Source organism: Bombyx mori, chromosome 1, assembly GCF_030269925.1.
Source record: "Bombyx mori chromosome 1, ASM3026992v2".
NCBI lineage: Eukaryota > Metazoa > Arthropoda > Insecta > Lepidoptera > Bombycidae > Bombyx > Bombyx mori.
The window spans coordinates 2,457,727-2,482,195 of record NC_085107.1 but is presented as its reverse complement, the minus strand read 5'-3'; the positions used below and the strand labels follow the sequence as shown (position 1 = coordinate 2,482,195).

The following is a 24,469-nucleotide window of genomic DNA, read 5'->3' as shown; positions in this document are numbered from 1 at the left end:
TATCGTATTATTACCATTATACTATTTCCGATATTTCGAATTGCTTATGGATTCGTCGACAATAAAAAAAGGCCAGATTAGTCTGTAAAATTATTTCAATTTGTGAATTAAATACTAAATGAATAGTAGATTTTGAAAACACGGGTACAGCTGTTATTGTACCATGTAATCGAAGTTTCGATGATGTTGGAAGACTTTGAATGAGTGATCATGAAAGTACTCACCGTGCTGTTCCGATACTTTACTTCTCCAGATCAAAAATGTTAATGCTCTTACAAATTTTAGTATCACTGTTATTCTGTTTTTCTATGATAAGAATGTTTAAATTCGACGAGTAGGTTGCAGTCAACGACATCTCTTGGATCGCAGATTAAGGAGGTCTGCCTCAGTCAGCACGCTTTCGTTGCTCCGATAATAAGCTGACACTTCTACAAAATGACCTAAATATTTTTCGCTTTCAGAATAAAATTTATGAGGTTGATACTCTCTTCTTGATAGACAAGTTAACGGCCTACTTGCTGTTCATAGACAAAACAAAGTTGGCCACCAACGAGACACGAGCTCGCGCGCAATTGGATGGTATTACAATAAAACCATTTCAAAAATTAATTTTATGAGACACGAAACATATTATACTTAACCTTTTTCGTTCTTTTTTTTTAAAAGTCGGCTAATCACTACATAGTATAAAACAAAGTCGCTTTCTCTATATATCTGTCTGTCCCTATGTATGCTTAGATCTTTAAAAGTACGCAACGGATTTTGATGCGGTTTTTTTTACTAGATAGAGTGATTGAAGAGGAAGGTTTATATCCATCCATCCATTAAATAATGGAGAAATCAATAATAAATTATAGTTTCCGAAGCGAAGCGAGGGCGGGTCGCTAGTAACGTAATAAGAACCACGTTCAAATTTCAAATTATTTCCACTGTTTCCGCATGAACGCTTCCGCAAACGCACGGACCGATCACGTTAGTTTCCGGCCATCTTCGTTCGGTCGACGTCAAGTTTCAACCGCTTTCACTGATCTACAACGCTTCAGATAATCTATACTAATATATAAATCTACAGTGGTTTTTACGGATGTTCCGGTATAACTACTCAACTATACATCCGATTGACTTGAAACTTGGTATCCATGTAGAAAATACATGTACTTCATGGATAGGCTAATATTTATATGAGTGTTGGACTCCCTAATAACAATAAATAATAATGTTAATTTTAAGTGTCCAGCGAAGCGGGCGAGTACGGCAAGTAAGAAATAAAATGATTCAACTGTACGATCATATCCAAATGCTGTGACTTTGTCTTGATTGCTCACTAATCAAACATTTGTGTGTCCTACTTGCCAATTTCTATTACATAGTTTAAAAACACTCAAAGCTCACTAAGTCGATCGCTGATCTTGGAATAATTATCATTTTTCAAGTTTTCTTAGTTCTTGTATAAATAAATCCTGGTATGTTTCTCGGGACTTGCGATAACTCTTCAATCGATTTTTATTCAGATAATCTACATTTAAGTGTAATATGTATACTATACTATACAGCAAGCACATGTTCGAATTTGAATATTTACCTACTGCTAGTTTATTTTACTTGTGCTTCAATAAATAATTATAATATATATGCTATCGGCCGGATCGTAAGCTAACCATGGCAAAATCATAATTATTTCCATAACAAATACAGCCGATCAAACGAAAAGCGGTAAGGTATGGTGTGTTTGTGATTTTACGAATGTTTCACGGAAAATGGGCTAGCGATATTAGGCGACGAAGTGCTTTAAATTATATGGAAATGCGCGAAGGAACAGATAGAATGTATAGGTTTCAACAAAGCTATGTGCCACTGAACTATGTTATTTAAGTAAAATGCGTTTAAATGATTATTGCGCCTTCATGGTAAAAATCATTTGTGTTACTAGTGACACCAGGTGGGCTGTGCGCTCGTTCACCCACCTAAGCAAAAAAAAAACCAAGAAATGCTTTCATTTATTCAAAATCACGGCACCTCTTCTAATCGTAAGGCCTCAACAAAGGCGAAAGTACCAGGTCGACCAGTAACAATACAGCGGTCGCAGTACTGAGCAGCACTTTAATTATGATCTGACGCCCCAGTCGAACTCCCAGGGCGTCCAGGAGCTCTGCGACGACGCGCGTCAGGTCGTCCACGTTGCGCCACCGACGCCATATCGTCGCCGCGTTCACTGCGAACAGCGCGGATCCGACTCCACAAATGAATGCCTAAAAAAATAAAAATTAATTTATTGTCGATCTATTTTTTTATTGCTAGATGAGTGGACGAGCTCACAGCCCATCTTTTGTTAAGTGGTTACTGGAGCCCATAGACATTTACGACGTAAATGCGCCACCCACCTTGAGATATAAGTTCTAAGGTCTCAAGTATAGTTACAACGGCTACCCCACCCTTCAAACCGAAATGCATTACTGCTTCACGGCAGAACAAGAGGTCCCGCGAGGACCTCTTATGAGTCCGTGCGGGTGGGTACCACCACCCTGCTTATTTCTGCCGTTAAGCAGTAATGCATTTCGGTTTGAAGGGTGGGGCAGCCGTTGTAACTATACAGAGATCTTAGAACTTATATCTCAAGGTGGGTGGCGCATTTATAGGCTCCATATATAGGCTCCAGTAACCATTGAACACCAGGTGGACTGTGAGCTCGTCCACACATCTAAGAAAAAAAATATATATATAAATAAGGAGCAGATTAGGAAATACGATATAGACGCTCCTAATGTTACGTACGACGATTTAAGACGATAAATGCAATAGTATTATACAAAAGTCATACCGTCGAACCTGGAAAGCGTTGCCGCCACACCTCTCGATGCCGGCACAAAGCGCAAGGCCGAGAGTGGACAGCGAATACGTCACAAGCAACCCTCCAGACACCGACTGCTCCCAGCGGAACACCCGAACCGACCGAAGATGCATCGTCAGCAACGCTATCACCACAACCAGAGTTGCTAAACGCAGCCCCAATACTGATGGCCGATCCTTGAATAGGATTGATGAAAAAATTAACATCTGTTTTAAAGCTATTGTATTTTCGCCATTAACTACTACTGAAAACCTGATTCAGTCTGTTGTAATAGTGAAATTTAATGTCTCTTATACGTTGATCGTACATTTACGAATCTTTCCTTAAAGGCTTCAAGAAAGACGAACGAATGTATCGGTCACGAACAAACAAACATGCTAACATTCATTTCAAGCGGTAAAAGGCGACATTTTTGAAATTTTACAGAAGAGCCATTTAATGTTTAAAATTTTGAAAGAAACTCTCATGAATAAAACAATACATCAGCTACTAAAATGGTGTAAACATAATTGAAACTTGATTAAAAATAACGAATTGTTGATGCGAATACCAAATAAAACGGACCTGTAATTACAAAGATAAATGTCGCGAACTAAGCGAAATGTCGCTTAAACAAAATAGCATTTCAGGATCCTCGATTTTATATATCTGTTAATATGTTATATTCATTAAGAAAAAAGCTTATTATCAACCTCAACTTCAACCAAGCTTTCCGATTTGAAGATTACTGTTGTACCTAGTGTTTTTGAATGTTTTTTTATGATTTACTTTTAAATTGAAATTCGATTGAGTTTTCACTCATACATTAAAACCAGTGGGCAAAGGCCGCCACGTTGTGAAATGCATGGTTATCCTGTTTAAAACGTAAACAACATTTTGCATGGACAAGTTATTTATTTCAATTTAAAAACAAAAAGATTTCGTAGTCGTTACTTTAAAAGTTATTAAATAGATTAGAGGTTATTGTCAACAACTGAAAAATAAAGGTTTTTTTTTTATTTCTTAGATGGGTGGACGAGCACACAGCCCACCTAGTGTTAAGTGGTTACTGGAGCCCATAGACATTTACAACGCAAATGCGTCACCCACCTTGAGATATAAGTTCTAAGGTCTCAGTATAGTTACAACGGCGGCCCCACCCTTCAAGTCGAAACACATTACTGCTTCACGGCAGAAATAGGCGGGTGGTGGTACCTACCCCCGTGCGGACTCACATGAGGTCCTACCACCAGTAATTACGCAAATTATAATGTTGCGGGTTTGATTTTTATTACACGATGTTATATTCCTTCACCGTGGAAGCCGATCGTGAACATTTGTTAAATACATATTTCATTAGAAAAATTGGTACCCGCCTGCGGGATTCGAACACCGGTGCATCGCTCGATACGAATGCACCGGACGTCTTATCCTTTAGGCCACGACAACTTACAAGAGTTACAAGTTTTCTATTTGTAAATGCCTGTGTGTTGGTCTCGTGTTTCTAGGTGGATGTTGGTATTTATGTCTCTGGGCTCCATAACTATTTGATATTAAATGGATGGTAAACCCTCCAATACATTTAGTGCGTAAAAACAAAAAAAATAATACCATAAAAATTAGCGGGAAAACGGAATTTTAATCATTATCTGTACCTTTTCTCGATCCATCTTGTAACATTGTGGTTTTTTCGTTAAACATCTTTGGTACATACTTCTTATGTATTCCTTTATAAAATACGTTGATTTATTTCTATTATAATATAATAGATCCGAGGGCTTTACATTTCCTTTAGGAAATCGCGATTTCGACATTCAAACTTAATCTAAACACATGCTATTGCCGATATTACAAAATTTCAATACAAATTACCTTAGTGTAGTGCGATATATTGGTGTTCATTGCGTGTATTCGAAAGAATTTCTCAATTTAACGATATTTACAATTGAATACGGTACTCGATGTAAAAACGTGACAGTATTACGTCAACCGCAAATCCATAGAATACACGAATGACATAAAACGTCATAAAGTAAAAAAAAGAAGGATTTTTATAGTTATTGCCTAAAGTCGTTGTGGCCTAATATATAAGAGGCCCGGTGAATTCGTATCGAGCGATGCGACTGTGTACAATTTTTAAAAACATTACATTTATTTATCCGTTAAAGGCATACGAACAGCGTATACGTATCTCGATACGTATCTTGTAATATTACCTAATCTACTTAGATAATACAGTTCTGATTTTCTCGGCAATTAAAGTTACGCCTAAGAGTCTTTAACACTAATTAGCTAGCTTCTTAATGGTTTTATAGCAAACAATACTCTCTTTAGAAGCATGCAATGTATAACAATGTAAGGCACCAAATACTAAACTCTTTTGAACCAGTTAAAGGTTTTAATGGTTTATTAAACATCAGTCAGCTACTGTAGAACGGAAGGCCAGCTCAAGGGCTCAGATGATGTGGGGGAAGGCGTCTCAGGTTTCCTAACAACTTGTTTTTAGTAATCTTAATCTCGCATTCATCTCTCTACGGATATTGCTAATCTATTTATATAAAAATGAATTGCTGTTTGTTAGTCTCGCTAAAACTCGAGAACGGCTGGACCGATTTGGCTAATTCTGGTCTTGAATTATTTGTGGACGGATGTATACGGTGTATACGGATTCCTCTTGTTTGTTTTAAGTTTATTTTATACAAAAATTAAGTCGAAATCAGCCGGGTCAGTTAGTAATCTATATTATATAAATACGTGAAGCAAAAACTTTGTACCCATTTTTACGAAAATTGCGCACACTGAGGAAGATGAAATTTCACAATCTTATAAAGAATATAGAGAAGAAGTGCAGAATGTTAATGTTTTTTTAGTTATGCATAAAAAATACACTATATCAATAAAAAAAATTACACACACTACCGTATATTTGACATAACACAAACTTAATAATATATACTCTTTGCTTATTGTCAAATATTTTAAAGTGGTGAAATTGAGAATACATATATATTAATATTGTTTGTCTTTAATATTATTTGTCTATAGTGTAGTATTGGCGAAATCTCTGATTATATTATAGAAGTATAAGAGTCTTTGACAATAGAATCTTAATAATGTTCAAACTTATAATTTCAATTTATTATAATCGAATTTCGACGCAACTTTTTCAAGCAAATATTTATAATCGAGTGTTTTAAAATCAATTATCTCATAATATGACAGATAATTCATTTTAAGCTAAATATATTATTATATACTTGAAGTAATGTAAAGATAGATTATTAAATTAATGTTATGCACACCTTAATTAGTGCCGTGTTGAAATTCTATATAGACACAAATTGAAACACGCGCTATTGAAACTGTCATCTAAACATTTTGTAGTAATCGATTACTAATAAATAATAGTATGAAACATGTTTCGTAATCAAAATCGAAATTATTGCGAAATAAATGTTCGTATTATAAAATTAATTATCAAGCGAATTTTATACTTTTGTTTTGCGAATGCGCTATTTAGCTATTTATGTTTTGAAGTGTGACGCAAAACAGACATTTGAGACGATGCAATGACCTCTCGATTATGACAGCAAAACATTTCGCGACTTTAAAATTGGCTAAACGATTTTTTTTTAAGAAAATGAGTTTTATTACTCGAACGACTTATAAAGATGGATTCTATCTATACTAATATATAAATCTACAGTGGTTTTTACGAAACTTGGTATCCATGTAGAAAATACATGTACTTAATGGATAGGCTAATATTTATATATGGGTGTTGGACTCCCTAATAATAATGACAATAAATAATAATGTTAATTTTAAATACTCAGCGAAGCGGGCGAGTACGGCTAGTCAGGTTATAAAATTAAACAGTCCTTTTAGTTCAGAAAAGCTCAAACGTACTCTTTCCGTCACTTTTAAATCAAGCGCATACCTTAAAGTATTAAAATCGAAAAAACTAAAAAATTACAATTCTTCAAATAAATTTTTGGAGTTTACCAAAAAACAAAAATTTTGGATTAAACCAATTCAATTCTATAAGTACCATTTATAATTGTAGTAGCATAATAATATTTACCACATAGTTATTATAATTATTTCTCGGACCTGTTGTAAACAAAGAATCACTTTCTGTAGCAAATTATTTGGTTTTACGTGTCAAAGGAAAGCATACACAGCATACACTCCATCCGATGGTAAACATTTAAAGCTGTCCCTGGGCGCAATGCTAGAGGCAGAATCACTTTCTGTTGCAAATTATTTGGTTTTACGTGTCAAAGGATGGCATACTCACCATCAAATGGCAAACATTTAAAGCTGTCCCTGGACGCAATGCTAGAAGCAGAACCAGAAACCTACCGCTGAGGAGTTTGAACCACGTTTTGAAGAAAGACACGACACAGCGCTAACACCTATACCTAAAAGAAATATCGAAATCTATTAAGCTTTCGGTTTTATAGCTCCCTTATAAATGATGCTCTTAAGAGTGGGTTGTGCGGTTAACAGTATAAAAAGACTCGTTAGCATAAAATAAACATAATATGATTATTATTTTTATGACTTGTTGAGTTTCAGTAATATATTTAAGGTTTGTCTCTCATTATTTGCAGGCTATGTATCGGCAGCTTGTAACTTCCCGGGAGCGCCGGCCCATTGCCACGTGACGTTCTCCAACGACAGCCTGACAGAAGGCACCTCTGCCTGGTACGAATGTGATCGAGGCTTCGAACTGCTCGGTCCCTCTAGGAGGGTGTGTACGAGAGATGGAACGTGGATTCCTGAGGGAATACCGTTTTGCGGTGAGTACCATTATCGGGACTAAAAGGTTTCTCTTTACGTCCATAGCAAATTAAAACCTTTGTTAATTGATAACTGACTGATCGTGTATAATTTAGATGTTTTTTTTTTCTTCAAATGACAATTGCTCTTTTTAAAAGATCAATATAGCCCATAGATGTAACAAGAGTAATACCGCGGACCATATTGAGACAAAATACAGAAGTTTAAATGGCGTAGATACAACGGCTATATTTTCAATCAAAAAGACAGACAGAATTGTAATAGTTATGCGGTCCTATAAACTGTCCAAGCAAACGGTCTTTTCAGTGGACACTCTTATCAAATTGGTCATGGTTGCTCTGACGCTAAAGGATTCGTTAGGTCCCCAATGTTTTCGAGGATTGCCCTCCTGGCGATGCGCTTCCAGATCTGCAGGTTCGAAGTGATTCGAGTAAGCTGACCCATTGTGGACAGTTGCTTTCTTTATAAGGTTGTTGGTCAATCGCTTTTCTCTTGCCTTCCGTCTGGCCTTGAACCATAAGTCTTTCCATGTCCAGTCTCTTCATCGAGCCCTTTATTCTACACACTAGCTTTTCCCCGCGACTTCGTCCGCGTGGAATAGTTCACAAATAATGTTTTGTTTTAGAACAAGAAATTTGGTTAGCATAAAAACGTTATAGTGAGCCAACCTTAGCATATAGACATATGCTGTCGCGGACTTTTTTTTCAGATCTTTTAAAGGGGAATAATTCTGTCATACATTATTTTAGCGAAACTTTAACCGTTTCTGCAGCGCACGCAGCGGAAGCTCTCAAAAGGAAAAAAAAAACGATTTTAAAACATTCTTTATTGGTGCTCCGCTTGTATTGGTCTTAGCGTGATGTTATATAGCCTCAATAAATGGGCTATCTAACACTGAAATAATTTTTCAAATCGGATCAGTAGTTCCTGAGATTAGCGCGTTCAAACAAACAAACTCATACAAACAAACGCACATCATAGTTAGTCATCTTGCACATTGGAGCGAATGTTCGTGTGACCTACTTTTACTTTCTCTGTGAAATCACTTCACATGCCGTGAATACTGCGAAAACAGCGGAAGACGCATTGTGTCTCGCTCCCACAGCTCTCACTGGTGGAAAGTCAACTCGGGACGCGCGCCCTTTGCTTAAGTCTCTACTGTCTTATAATTTTTAACTATCAGTGGCCAGTTCGAAAGAAAAAGGTTTTTTGTATTTCGAGTTTATAGTATTGTGTTATATTATCTGTATGATGTTTATATATATTTTTATTGTTTATTTGTGTTGTGTATTATTCAATTATGTGCATTAAGGTTTGATCCATTTAATAATAGTATACCGTAACATATCTGTTGTTGTATCCTTTTTTGTAGATAAAAACGATGGTCTGGAAGAGATCTATTTTAGCGATAAGACCGCCTATTGTACAATTATATCTGCCTGTTGACTGTTTATCAATGCTGATTGTGTTTTGGTGTGCAATAAAGTAAATACTCTCTCTCTCTGTCTCTTAGATTTTGTATGTACACACGCACATCCAATTTTATATAGATATTATGTTTCCGTTTAGAAGTAAAAGTCTTCCTCTTGTACCAATCTTTTTCAACTAAATGAGGTCGATAAGTTGAGATCGAACGATAAAGAAGAATATAATGTTAAAAATATGTATAAAAGTGTACGGATCTTCGCAGCTTTCATACATATGCTATAAGTACTGGACATAGAACCCCAAAGTTCGCCACAATGATTAGTCCTGCTGTGACCTCATCCAGAGGAATCCCGTCACTTTCATGAAGTCGTCACAGCACTATTTTAAGACTAAACCGCTCTGGCCAGTGTCATTTCGACCTCGCAATCCGTCGGGCTATGTCAGTGAACAGGATTCTCCTGTTGATCTAGTACCTGATTTGATCACGTGGCAAACTCCGAGCGTAGCTCTTCTCAATGATATTTAGGTGACCACTGATAAAGCCTAATGTGAGAGATGTATTTTTATCCGCCTCGAAATTAAATATATTCAGGACGTATATTTAGATTTTATTTTCATATTTCATGAATGAGTATATCAGAGAAAGTGTGAACGTAGCCCCGGTAATCTACAAATTAAAGAGCGGACGGATAGCGTGGTATGGAAATGTGATGCGTAGAGAGAAGATGCATGTGACTAGGAGATGTATGGAAATGGTAGTGCAAGGTAGAGGGGGAAGTGATCGACCGAAGAAGATATGGATGGAGTGTGTGAATGACGATATGAGAGAGAGAGGAGTGAGTGTTGCGATGACGGCTGATAGAAGAGAAAAATTAGCTGTGCCGAAGCCACCTTTTTTTTTTAACGCTGGGGATTCCATTTACGGATATCCGACCGAGAGGGGCTTTGACTAAACCCCATCGAGCTCCACCACTTCGATTTCACGAAACCTACGGTACAACACAAAGTGCGCCGAAGGCTTGCCGTAGCCGGTACCCGTCCTGACAACGGGACGGGAAAATCCCGCAGGACGTCGTCTCGGGAGACACACTGTTAGTGGCGCAGTGCCGACCCCACCTAGTGGGATAAGGTGGAGAAAAAGAAGAAGAATTTTCATGTTTAAATTTTAGTTAAATTTAGTCATAATATATAATACATATTAAGATTGATTCTAAAAGCGATCTTACGATTCGTTATCGAATATTTTAAACCGTAATGGAAATCAGTTTATAATCGAACGTTGACCTTGTGTGAACTATGATTGTGAAACAAGGTCACCGTTTTTATTTAAATTAACATTAAATATATTCAAAAATCAATTTTATTGATTTAGTGGAGGCCCCAACTAGTTATTTAGAACATGTATCTCTGTTCTTTAGATATTAACAGTTACTATTTGATTGTAAAAAATCACCATTTTCACTGAAACTTTTTATTTTATTTTTTGCATAGATGGGTGCACGAGCTCACAGCCCACCTGGTGTTAAGTAGTTGCTGAAGCCCATAGACATCTACGACGTCAATGCACCACCCACCTTGAGATATCAGTTCTAAGGTATCAGTATAGTTACAACGGCTGCCCCACCCTTCAAACCGAAACGCATTACTGCTTCACGGCAGAAATAGGCACCTACCCGCGCGGACTCACAAGAGGTTCTCCCTCCGGTAATCACTATGTAAAAAACATATCGCATAAATATTTCTAAGCTACTAGAAAATAGCGTTTTTTCTAGAAAAGAGATCTCATCTCTAGAGATGTCATTTTTAACCACTAATTCTACTGGTTCTCTAATTTAACTTTTAATTCAGACAACATAATTTATTCATTTCGATCATCAGAAATATTCTGATTCAGTTCCTAATATACTTAAAATGTTACACGTGCAATATCAGGATGTATGTAGATATATGCCTGTATATATAATTATGTATACATATCATGTGGATCCAAGGGTTATATCTATGCTGCATATCTTAAAAGGTCTTATTTCAATGCTTACATTTCTTCGTTATGGTTAATTTTAAAATAAAACACATTGACAATATTTAATCTCTTATTTATAATATGTTATGTATGTATGTATGTAGTAAAAAACAATTAATAATTCATGAAAATATATCTGTCTATTTTATGACCTCGACATTTTATTTGAGCTAAAATCACAAAATGATTATTCGTTGATTAGGAAAGATTTAGGATCCGCTTTATCGTTTTAATTTCCAATAACGTACGTACAAAAAACATATCGGTATATTTTACACGAAATTGACGTGATCGGATCTAGGTCTCGGGTTGCCAAATAACAAAACAAGAAATTAATAATAATGTGCGGTTATAATACCGGTATTCCAGCTTTGGAATGCCATCAATATAACTATTGGAATTGTATCGGTCAAAGTTATGGGATTAAGCGGGTTTAAGTTCTTTACGACTTTTTGTAATAGTGTAATTGTAGCTCTTTTATAATCATTTTTATTAAAAATCTATTATTGATGTAATGATTTGTTTTTTATAATACTAGAGGTCCCGCAGTAGTCGAAATTCGACTATAATTTGAATTGTAAGTTTGTACACTATTATGATTGTATTTTCAACGCCAAGACTACACTATAGAAAAATATTAATAAAGACAAACAATATTTAATCTATTCTCAATTTGACCACAGACGTCAAGAACAAAAGTTTGACAATAAATAGTATGCATGCGTGTGTGCGTCAAATACATGGTATGTAGTGTGTGTAATGTTTTCTTTATTGATTTAATGTATCTTTTACGCATTATTTTTTAAAAATATTAGCATTGTGCACTTCTTCTCTATATTCTCTATAAGTGTGGAAAATTTCATACTCCTCCGTCCGCGCAATTTTCGTAAAAAGGGATACAAATTTTTTGCTTCACGTATTAATATATAGATTATCCCTATCCTATCCTATCATTGTGACATTCAGCAGGTTTGAGACAATTATGTATGTTAGTGTTGATGCTACTTTGTAACATATGTATATACGAGTTGAGAGGGCCGTACGGTCTAATATGGCTCTAATATGCCTATGTTATGAATCCATCTTAGTGCAGAAACCAAATTTGCACTTATACCTACTATATTTACATATACTGTGTACAAAAACCGGAGGCCGTACAAAAATTGTAGGGACACATAGCCAAGCACATCGTAACTACACTTACAAATTGTCGGTTACTAAGTGGATAAGTCGAGCGATCTATTTACATTGAATTACTTGAAACCGGAGAAACGAAATTTTCTATGTATGCCTCTCTCTTTCTCTCTCTCTCTCTCTCTCTCTCTCTCTCTCTCTCTCTCTCGCTCTCTTTCTTTCTCTCTTCTTCAACTTGCGTCTACCCAATGGTGAGTGTCGGTCTCTTCATATGTACTCCGTTATTTTCGGTCTCTTGCCTTCCGCATTCAATCCTTACCAGCTATTTTGACCGGGTCATCGGTCTACCTCATTGGTTGTTTGCACACATTACAATGCTTTTTATGTCTAATTTATTCATAGGTCTAAGTCTTTGTCAAATAAATAATGATTTAGTGTCACAATCCGAAATAACAACGGATATTAAAGCGAAGGAATGGAGGCTTCAATGCGTGGTATAAGTTTTCGATTTATTTTCACGACTTCACTCCTCCGTCTTAGTTCTGACTAATTAAGATAACGCATCAGAGTCGACTAATGATAATCATTTCGAACCTCCTGAATGAAAAGCTTACATTCATTTTGTTAATTATAAAAACAATTGAAAGCTTCTAACTTAAGCCGCACGCATAATAACGGGACCAAAAGTGTGCCAGTAACAATTTAATTATTATGTTATTATAACAACATTCAATCTTGGAGACAAGTGAAAAGGCGCAGGTGTCTAACTATAGTTCTTAAGTGGAACATTCGAGAAATGTTTCGCACTAACCGCTGACTGTATCTCAGTGTGTTATTTTGAAAATTATCGTCATTCGAATAATATAAATCGGCTAAATAAAAGAAAACAAAAGAACAAATGTATTGAAATTACATTACAAAACCACTGACGTACAATTAATTTCGTAAGAATTACATTAATTTTTCCCACGTACCTACTTTTCACGTTCGTAATACGCACGATATAAACACATGATTTATACACGAAATCAAAATCCGTACCTAGGTGCCTGTTAAAATGTCCTAATTTCGTTTTTAAATGAAATGTACGTATGAAATCAATATATATATATACATATATCCAGTCCAGAGAACGTTTAAAAGGTAGATAAATATAAAAATGCTAGGAATTAAATAAAAATAACAATTTTGTTTTTCCTTTCATGTGTCCCCCGTCGGACGGATTCCTTTTGTCTGTTTGAAGTTTATTTTATACAAAAGTTTAGGTCTTTTATTTATCGATTGAGGCACTACAAAGTCTGCTGGGTCAGTCAGTCAGTAGTCAGTCAATAAAAATTTACTAAGACGCTCTGATACATTTACGCGATATAATTATTTATAAATTAAATGCAAAGTAAAATATTAATGTTCATGTAGCAATACTGAAGCTTTCACACGGCACTTATTCAATTCATCTCCTAGCTTTCATTTTCGTTACAAAATTGATAGGTAGCATTAGCAAAAAATTTGGTAGGTCTTGTTATTAAGATTCAGAACATTTAAAAGGCTAAAGTTGTCAACTTGGAACGATGCGACGCTAACACCACAACGAAACAACATTAATTACAACAAAAAAAAACATTAATTAAGAGTATAAATAACAAACATAAACCGGTTTTCCTACCACCGATATATTAAATCAGGGGTTCCCAAACTATATTCTGTCTACTGCCCACTTTGAGAATACATTATTTTTTAGCGCCCCTATTTTTTTTCACCTACTTAAAACCACTATAGCCAGAGCTCACTCGGTGTCTAAGAGTTTTTTTTTTTTTTTTTTATTGCTTAGATGTGTGGACGAGCTCGCAGCCCACCTGGTGTTAAGTGGTTACTGGAGCCCATAGACATCTACAACGTAAATGCGCCACACACCTTGAGATACAGTTCCAAGGTCTCAGTATAGTCACAACGGCTGCCCCACCCTTCAAACCGAAACGCATTACTACTTCACGGCAGAAATAGGCGGAGCGGTGGTACCTACCCGTGCGGACTTACAAGAGGTCCTACCACCAAAGTCCTCCTAGATAAAATTACAAATCGCCTCCCAAGCCTCTACACAAGCCCTCATTTTTTTCTGGGTCTCTTACCGTCCCCCTTTAGGCCTGCAGCGCCCACAAGGGGGCGTTATCGACCACTTTGGGAAAGGCTGAATTAAATGTATATAATAAGTTAATATTTATATAAACTTTTTTCCCCGTCTTAAATAATATCGCTGTGTTATATAAATAGTCACGTATTAATAATTTAGTATTCAATTGACGTCTCGTCGTTATGCAGCTGTGTTGACCTACAGACCTGGCTAGGTTTTTAACCCGATAAAAGAAACATTATTGTGACGTCATATATGTGTTTTTATACGTATACTAGCGGACCCGGCGAACTTTGTTCCGCCGCACAGTTTGTTTTAAACACGTCAACTTCAAAATTCTACTATAATTAACCATAGAATATATTACGTTTAGCTGTCAGTTGCGTTTTGTTATTCTATATCAGTTGCGTTTTGTTATACCACGTTTTATGTCACGTCCCTTGGGAACGTGATAAAAAGTATCCTATGTCCTTCTCCTGGTTCTAAGCTACCTCCTCACCAATTTTCAGCAAAATCAGTTCAGCCATTTTTGAGTTATAAATAGTGTAACTAACACGACTTTCTTTTATATATATAGATGTATACGTGTAATAGGAGTTCATGGCTGACGAGCTTTGGAAGTTTTCAAACACGGTTCTAAGGTCGAGGGGGGAGAGGACTGCCGGGTTTTTAAATTTTTATATAAATATTTGAACGAGCTCACGACCCAATTGATGATAAATGATTACCGGAGCACAACGCGAATATCGCCATTCACCTTGAAACAATTCATCGAAGAAGAAATTGTTCCACCCTCAAAATCGTACTGCTTTACGACAAATATGTAAATGTGTGCAGATCGGTATTTTATAATAATACCTAATTTGCATGTTATTTTTATAGTTTTTCGTGTTGTTCAAACTGGCAGCCCTAGAATTGCTTAAAAAAAGGTTGAATGTCAATGTGAGCTATCGGTTGTTATTACGATGTTAATAGTTTTATTTTGTAAATAAAAATACCCTACAATCACACATGTAATATCGAGGGCTGAAAGACTTTTTTACAACTTTACCGGGGAGCCATTTAAAGTTTAAAATTTCGAAAATCGATCATTAACAAAAAAAAAACTGCTTACGCTGTTTCAACGGAGTAAACTTAATTGAAGTTCAGTGAAAAACATCGAACTGTTGATGCTAATAACAAATGCACATTTAATAACAAAGACGCGTAATAAATGACGCGTATTAAGCGGAATGTCGCTTAAACCAGATAGCCTTTCACCCTTCGGCATATATATTTATAAAACTGTATATCGTCGTTGTCAAACCATAATCTGCTATATGCACTTTATGAGATTTTTACTTTTTTATCTTTTCGTATAGTTCACAGCCCTATCTACCGCATAAAAAAACTGTTATGTGTCTTAAAAATTCACTTTCATATAAAATTTAATACGAAAATGTTTTTACTCGTTAATTCAAAATAGATTTTTTAGCAGATAGCAGATTTTGGTTTGACAGCGACGATATATTCGAGCGGACTCATAATACATTCCACTAGCCGCGATACGTACGCAGTTCTTTACGATGATAATATTATGAGCGCATCGTTCTGATATGAGTAACGTCACTGTTACACTTCAGCGCATACAGTACTGGGTCACTGTCGCGCCCGGTAACAATGCAACACGCAATGCATACATTGACACTACTACAATGCCATTGTCTTAGGTTTTATATTGCTTAAATAGGTGATCATATTTGAGTTTACTCCCGATCCACTAACGGTGTTTTGAGGTACCTCAAGCACCGGTCACCGTTCTCGTCGAAGTCGTCGCTCGCAACGAAGGGCTCTGCGAGTAAACTAACTCATAGACACCGCTCACTGAGTTTCTCGCCGGATCTTCTCAGTAGGTCGCATTTCCGATCCGGTGGTAGATTCTGCGAAGCACTGCTCTTGCTAGGGCTAATGTTAGCAACGCCCTCAGATTTGAGCCCCGTGAGCTCACCCCTACTCGCTCATTTACGCTGGCACAGTCCTCTAAGGCTACCAGCACATAAATAATATCAAAATATCTTGATTTATTTCTGTGTTTAATGATGACGACTTTTTTGTTTCCGGCTCCCTTAAAAAAACGTACTAACGTTGATATTCTGCCAAAAGTTTATAAATAAATTCACAATCGATCTCTGAACAGTCTCTCAACAGAGATGAACAATCGTTTTAGCGTGAGGTTCTCGAAGAACCAAACATCGAAGAGATTTCTAAAGATAATGACAAGTATTCTTTTTTTTTTTTTTATTGCTTAGATTGATGGACGAGCTCACAGCCCACCTGGTGTTAAGTGGTTACTGGAGCCCATACACATCTACAACGTTAATGCGCCACCCACCTCGAGATATAAGTTCTAAGATCTCAGTATAGTTACAACGGCTACCCCACCCTTCGAACCGAAACGCATTACTGCTTCACGGCGGAAATATTCGGTTAGTGAACAACAATTTTATTCATACCTTGCTTCTTTTTCTTTTTTTTTCTAGCGTTTTCCCGATCTATTTATTGTCATGGTCCGCTTTCCTACTTAGACTTGCCTTACTATATTTACGGAATTATCCTACGTGACAGTGGTTGTCAAGAGATCAGTTTTAGCGATAAGCTCAGTCTGTTTTAGATGTTAATTATGTCATGGTATGCTATAAAGTAAACTCCCATTGATACAATCTACTGAGTTTCTCGCTGGATCTTCTTAGCGGGTCGCGAATCCGAAAATGCGCGAAAAAAGCAAATGGCACTAAGCATAGCACAATTATTTACTACATACTAAATAAATAGTAACTATGTTCTGCCTATTAATTTATTTTGATATAAAACAAAACTGTATGTTTGTTTGTTTATTTAGTATTCGTTATATTGTGAGAAGACGATTGTGGTTTATTTATTGTTATCATTCCGGAGTGACCTCTGTCATGGTACTACATAGAAACGTAACTTCAAGGTTTTTTTTTTTTAAGATGCGGGTATATTTCTTGTATTGGACATTTTCCGTTTAACTGCCTGAATTAATTTTATCAATAATATTTTCTATTCGATAACGTATATTTTTAAAATGTATTTTTTTTTGTTATAAATATTACAGTATTTATTAATGTAATGTCACCGATGTCTTTGTAGTTTCACTTTCTACTTAGAAAATATATTAACAGTTTCATTTTTAAAGAGCGGTGAACGACCTCACGGCACGCTAGGTTTTAAATGGCTACCGGAGCTCATAGTTATCATAACGCCGGCGCCCATCTTGAGACATGAGGTCGAACCTCATTTGTACAATTCGACGGCTTCTTTACCCATCGAACAAGCAGTACGTACGTTCCCCTGCTTACGATACGCCATACAAATAAGTAATTACACAAATTTCTAACTCATGTTGGATAAGTTGGATTTTTATTTTATTAAGTGTTGCTATATGTTCCTTTAAATGGGCAGGCCATCAGGCTAGATACAAAGACAACAGATGGACAAAAAGATCGGTCGTATGGACAGGTCCACGAGGAAAGAGAGCTAAAGGCCGCCCGTACGCTAGGTGGGTAGACGAAATTATAACAGTGGCTGGTAAAGATTGGCTGAACACCGCCAAGGATAAGAAGAAATGGTGTACCTTAGAGGAGGTTTTTACCCGAAGGGGGTCCTTACAGAAATAATGTAAATAATATTAACATTAATTTAAGAAAAAACTAACTTTTTAATCCTAAGCAAACTTCTTAATTAACTTTTTAAAATTAAATTTTTACTTTTTAACTGTTTAATAAAATAAAATAAAACTTTAGTGTATGTTCAAATTGTTTGTTATTAAGTATTTTTGTGTGGAATAAAGAAAGCTTTATTATTATTATTATATGTTCCTTTACTGTGGAAATCTATATACGCAAATACGTATTTCTTTAGGAATAAATTGCATCTGCCTATAGGTTTTGAGTGCAGCACAATCGAACCGCTTCTAACAAACCGGGCGTTTTCTCTTTTATGAGTGAAATTATTAAGAACTTGCCATGAGATAACATAGGACATTATTAACAGCTCTAATATAGGAAAGAGATATCAGAGATATCTGTTGTGTGTGTGTGTGTGTCAGGTTTCACTGTCGGCCTACGTCGGCGACGACACCGTTAGCGACAAGTGGTGGCTGGCACACTTCGCACACACCGTTACGCACAGGGCTGGCAGATACAATAATAATATGCACTTTCATATCATTAATAATATATATCGTCGATAATTATTTTCTTTTTTTTTTGTTACACGCATGCCAATCATTCGTATAACAATAAGCAAATCATAAATAGAAGGATTTGATTCGAGCCCTATACCCCAGCAGAGGTTAATAGGAAAGAAAGAAGAAAATCAGGTTTTGGTACAAAACTCATATACTTTGGAGACTTTACGCTCTACTGTGTTATATATTAAGTTAATTTGTTACCGAAGCCCTTGAATATAATCATAATCATTCTTAGCTATATCTATAGTACACGTGTAGCGTGCAACATTCGGTTGCACTCGGGCGTCATCGGTCGCGATCGGAGTTCCCGAACGCGCAGGTGTCCCGTGACGTCACACTGCGAGTTTCGCGCGCGTAAGTTGATTGTAAAACGTATTATAATTTTAGTTTTAATTTGTGCCTTGTAGTGCCTAGCGACTTGTTTACTGTTTTTACTTTATAATAGAACATTGTACACATATTACATTAAATATATATTGTTTAATTGGTGTGTTTGACTTTTATGTGTTCGGAGCATAATATCCCGAGAATACGAATAACAACCACACACGCACGAGGTTACATACATCCCTGTGTTGTAGATGCGCGCGGTATGCATAGTACGCGGCGAATCATTGATGTTCTAGTTTACTTGCATCCGATTTACAAGCCCTTCCTTGCTTCACGCACACTCGTATTGTATGTACATACGTAAAAACAAAACAACATCATCATTCCGCTGCCCTTCTCCCAGTCACCTAGGGTCGGCGCAACACGTTTTCTCCTTCTATACTCCTCTATCATATACAATTTCTTCGCTCACTCCCCTCTTACACATATTCTATACTCCTCTATCATATACAATTTCTTCGCTCACTCCCCTCTTACACATATTCTATACTCCTCTATCATATACAATTTCTTCGCTCACTCCCCTCTTACACATATTCTATACTCCTCTATCATATACAATTTCTTCGCTCACTCCCCTCTTACACATATTACCGTATTTCACGCATATATGTATGGATATCTGTGTTGTCATTACATGTATTGCCAGATATATTTTCGTATGTAGAGTAAATATATACAAATTTGAAGACTTTTAGAGGCGACAGTTGGATGTACTTGTAATTTCTTATTTGCTCTAAAAGTGAGCGATAAAACGAACAACTTTTGGCTCAAATTAACGCTTCCTAACAAGTGGTTATTATCGTGACTTCTAAGAATGAAGGGTTTTAAATTCAATACGATTTCCATAGTACAATTAATTTATTTTAGACGTAAATGGACCCTACGTGCTTCTTTCGCGAAATTTCTAATATATCTCTGATTTTGTAGCATTTGGAAAAGACAATAATCTAAAAAGGCTTGCAAATTGTATAATATTAGTCTTAACTGCAAACCAACACGCTCCACACTGTTACTATTGTACTAATCCCATCTAACTTTGTGAAAAAATTAATATGATTATTTAAGTTAAGAAATACATCTTTCTTTTCTCAGAGATTTTTATATTTATTTTTTTGTTATTACTATTTCGTGCTTTTTACCTATCAACAGCTAATTGAGTTGGTATTTTTGTTGTCAAAATTTAATACTAAAGTCGCCAAATGAGATAGATTAGGAAGGGAGGAAATTTTATTTAGTATGTCTATTATTAAATTCTTTGACGATTTTGTACAAGTGTTTAAATATCAAAGAAAAAAAAAAGAATCTTCCATAAAACACGCATGATATTAATATAATAATGATTTTTTCCCCAGTTTATTAATTATTTAATTAGCTTCAGCAGAAATTTGATTGTTTTTGAATTTAATTTAATAGTATAAGGCTATTCCGGTTTTAGTATATTGTTACCATAAAAATTTAATGTATTTATTTATTTTAATTATATGCAAAAATTTATTCTTTGGCTCCTTGTAAATTTTAATGATGAATAAATAAAACGTTTCACGTAATCAATAAATTTTAACACGAAATGAATTATTCCATAGGACTATAATGATTTCGAAACCATTAATATACATGTATATAATAATATAAATATTTATCGTTAACTAGCGACCCGCCCTCGCTTCACTTCGGAAACATTAAAACACACATGAAACCAAAAAATAAAAATAAAATAAATTTTTTAAAAAGTAGCCTATGTTCATCAGGGAGAATGTCGGCTTCTAATGGAAAAATAATTTTTCAAATCGGTCCAGTAGTTTCGGAGCCTATTCGAAACAAACAAACAAACAAATCTTTCCTCTTTATAATATTAGTATAGACTATCATTTTATTACGCAATCCAAGCTTCAAAAATGAAAATACTCATGACCTACCTGCATCCAGATCTCATGTACAAAGCACGCTAATCGAAGATAGTGAGTGATACGCAACGAGAATTGAATCTGGGCAGAGTAGATATTAGCACTAAGGCACTTCATCATGGATTTCATGTCTAAGTTATTCTATTACATACCCAGCTGAAGTAGTGAAAGGCATCGTATACTTCCTAGATACATTTTAAATAATTAAATACATATATGTATATATTTAATTCATAGTGCAATTTTAGAACAATCAACTTCGCATTTTCACAATACACGTGCCAAAGCAAACTGCAATAATGTTGCAATCATAATTTGGTACCGTATACGTGCAAAGCCGTGTCCGATATACATAATATGTATTAGGCACAAAAAAGTATTGTAACTTTATTGCAAACTTGGTTTTTTTGTTAAACAACTTTTTCGACGACACGGATTATGATGGAAAATGGGCTAGTTCATAAGAATTTCTTTGCCGATATAAAAAATATATATATTCAAAAACAATACAAAATGAAAAGAGCTAGAATATATGCAAAGAATAGTACAAAAAAGGGTGCGTGTACTTATGTACGCGCGAAGAAGTTATACTTTCTTTTTATTAAATTTATTCCTTTTTTTTTTAATCTATTTGAAAAAAAAAACGATTAAGCAACATCCTCAAACACGCATATTGGACATCCCTTTTCTTGACATCGTATAAATTCGGTAATTCTCGGTACGGTTCGGAAAGTTCACCTGCAGCTATATTCAGACTCGCCAAGTTACGTCGGTCGTATTGTAATGAGCGATTTAGTGGGCAACTTCATTCTGTTAATTTTGTGTCACGGTGCGCGCGCATCGTAAAATTTAACTCTCATCAATTTTTCATAACGCATCTAAAGAAGTATAACTTCGATAATCTTCTTCAAGGTAGTTGTATCAGCCGTTGATTCATATGGGCTGTTGATTCCTCGTGCCCGGCAGAGACGTATAATGGAACTGACAGTCATGGGCTGCATTGTGTTTTGTCACACGGATTGTCAGCATTGTGGCGATTATCTAACTGCTAATGAGACAGCGGGCGTAAGCAAGCGTCACCAATCAGAAGACATCCATTCAAACGCCCATCAGCCCCGATCGCATCATCATCGCAGCCTTTATGTGGTCTCGTGAAAGTCGTGCGTTTCTGTGGGAAAAAGCCATGACGTAACTCTTTTATGTAATGACGTAACGAATTTCTATTTTCGTGATTGCATTCTACGGTTTCCAATTATTTCTTTAGGGTGAGTGACGTCATCAGAGTAAAGTCATCTTGATTGCATTAATTATATTTATTTTAGACGTAGAGCTGTGTGAATTAAATAATGCTTAATTAGGTCCGTGGGTCAAAGGTGATGGTTTAAATTGGTAAAAAGATATGCAATTCGGATAAAAAAAATATTAATACATTTGTATGTAAGTATACTCTAAAATTCTAACAATCTATACTAATCTATAAAACAGTGATTTTTACGGATGTTCCGTTATAACTACTGAACCATGCATCCGATTGACTTGAAACTTGGTATCCATGTAGAAAATACATGTAGGTACTTAATGCAAAGGCTAATATTTATAATAGGAGTGTTGAAGTCCCTACACCAGTTGCGGGGGCGTTAATGATGAGAATCTTTGTGGGGGTGAGAAATAATAATGTTAATTTTAAATACCCAGCGAAGCGGACGGGTACAGTTAGTTTGCTTATAATATCAGTTGTTTCGCGCGGACAGCCGTCAGTAACATACGTGCTATCAATTGCGTCCATCCAAATAAATAAATAAAAACCGAAGCTCGTAGACATCAAGATACACCTCCCGGGCCCACTTCGGGACATTTCCTAAATCTTAAATGTAATAATCCAACAGCTGTTCCGCCCTTACCACTGGAATGCGTCACTGCATTGGTACGTTAACAACAAAAAGTAGGCCACTACCAATCGCACCAGTCACTTCTATTTCCAGAAAAATATAACCGTATGCGAATCGATATAATCGATTTTTATAATACAATACAAAAAAAATCGATTTTTTATAAGAAGAAAAAATAAACATTCGGGGATCAATTTATAGACTGACGAGAATCATATTATCAAGCAAAACTGCTCAATTTTGTTAAGCCACAGATTATCGTTCACGACGAATACTTTTTGTGCATATTATATTTTACATATGTATACCGTGGTATACTCTTACTTCGGGTTATCCGTTGGATTCCAGGTCGCAGGTGTCCCGTGGTAACTGTAGATAACAACATGCTAATTCGTTCGCCACGGTAACAGCCAACGGTATGGTTGGACACGAGACTGATCTAGTAACTCGTTGCGTTCCAACTTTGTATACTGTATACATACATATATGTATATATTATTAATACGTGAAGCAAAAATGTTGTACGCCTTTTTACAAAAATTGCGCGGACGGAGGAGAATGAAATTTCCCACACTTATAGAGAATATAGAGAAGGAATGCAGATTGCTAATCTTTTTTTTAAATTAGCATAAAAAATACATTAAATCAATGACAAAAACATGACACACACTACCATGTATTTGACACACACGCATTTCACTTCTTTTGTTTATTGTTAAAGTCTATAAGCAAATTGAGAATAAATTAATATTGTTTGTCTCTAATGTCATTTGTCAATAGTGTATGTATGTAGTCTTGACGAAATATATGATCATAGAAGTATAATAGTCTATGACAATAGAACCATAATAATGTTCAAGCTTATAATTTCAATTAACTATAGTCGAATTTCGATTACTGGGGGACAACTACTTAGTTGAAATAAATTAGGCAGTTATTGTTAGGTTAAGTTCTTCATTTGACAGAGCCGCGTGCTTTGAAATTGTGCTTCAAACAGTATAACAGTGCACGCAGATTTGTAATTAGTCCAGGTTTCGCGAATCGTAGATAGATAGTATCGATGGGCAATAAAAAAACGTGGGCTTAAACCGTGAAAGTTTTAAATTTGTGCAGATCCTGTTTCCTGCTTCCGGCAATTTTAGTAGGCTTTTAAAGTGTTTTAAATTTTTGATATATTCGAGTCGAATTGCACGCCAACCTTAAGTGTTTTTCCAATTCTTCACATTGGTGAAAAAACTTCATTCCGAATCGGTGGTAGGTTAATGACTGATTTTAAAACGTCCAAAATGGTATACTTGATTATAATATACAGAGTATATGCCCTACGATCATACGGTACAAAGTAATTTACGTATGCAGATTTTAGTTTTAATAAGGTTAACTAGTTACATAAATACTCATTCTACACGCGTGCGCATAACCATAAAAGAACTTTAGAATTGTTTTGAAACAAGCACGGGGATTTCTCTCGGCTGTAGCATGTATTTATTAATTTTTTTAAATGAAATAATAAAGCGGTATTACTATTTCAAATTAACTTGTAGTAGTTAAAGGTTATTTATTTGTAGGCTTTTTACTATTGGACATATAGTAGTGCCTCAATCGATAAATAAAAGAACTAAACTTTTGTATAAAATAAACTTAAAACAAACAAAAGGAATCCGTCCGACAGGGGACACGTCAAA

At 35.6% G+C, this 24,469-nt stretch overlaps 2 protein-coding genes across 4 annotated transcripts in view; one reads left to right on the top strand and one right to left on the bottom strand.

Annotated features, from left to right (window-relative positions):
* The window catches only part of LOC101746314 (CUB and sushi domain-containing protein 3), a 74,750-nt gene that overhangs the window by 15,479 nt on the left and 34,802 nt on the right, over nt 1-24,469 (top strand). For both annotated transcript variants that reach the window (XM_012696068.4, XM_004932752.5), the window contains exon 2: nt 7,444-7,632. In XM_012696068.4, the coding sequence (XP_012551522.1) occupies nt 7,444-7,632 (189 nt within the window). The remainder of the gene's footprint in view (nt 1-7,443; nt 7,633-24,469) is intronic.
* Nucleotides 1,985-4,834, bottom strand: LOC105842515 (uncharacterized). Of its 2 annotated transcripts, XM_021352286.3 has the most exons (4): nt 4,700-4,828; nt 4,483-4,554; nt 2,827-3,024; nt 1,985-2,249 (listed from the first exon to the last, which is right to left on the bottom strand). In XM_021352286.3, exons 1-4 carry the CDS (start codon nt 4,727-4,729, stop codon nt 2,022-2,024), a joined length of 528 nt encoding a protein of 175 aa, XP_021207961.1. In that variant the 5' UTR covers nt 4,730-4,828; the 3' UTR covers nt 1,985-2,021. The 2 variants fall into 2 exon arrangements, with proteins under 2 accessions (XP_021207961.1, XP_012551524.1); XM_012696070.4 differs by lacking the exon at nt 4,483-4,554 and having other exon boundaries at nt 4,700-4,834.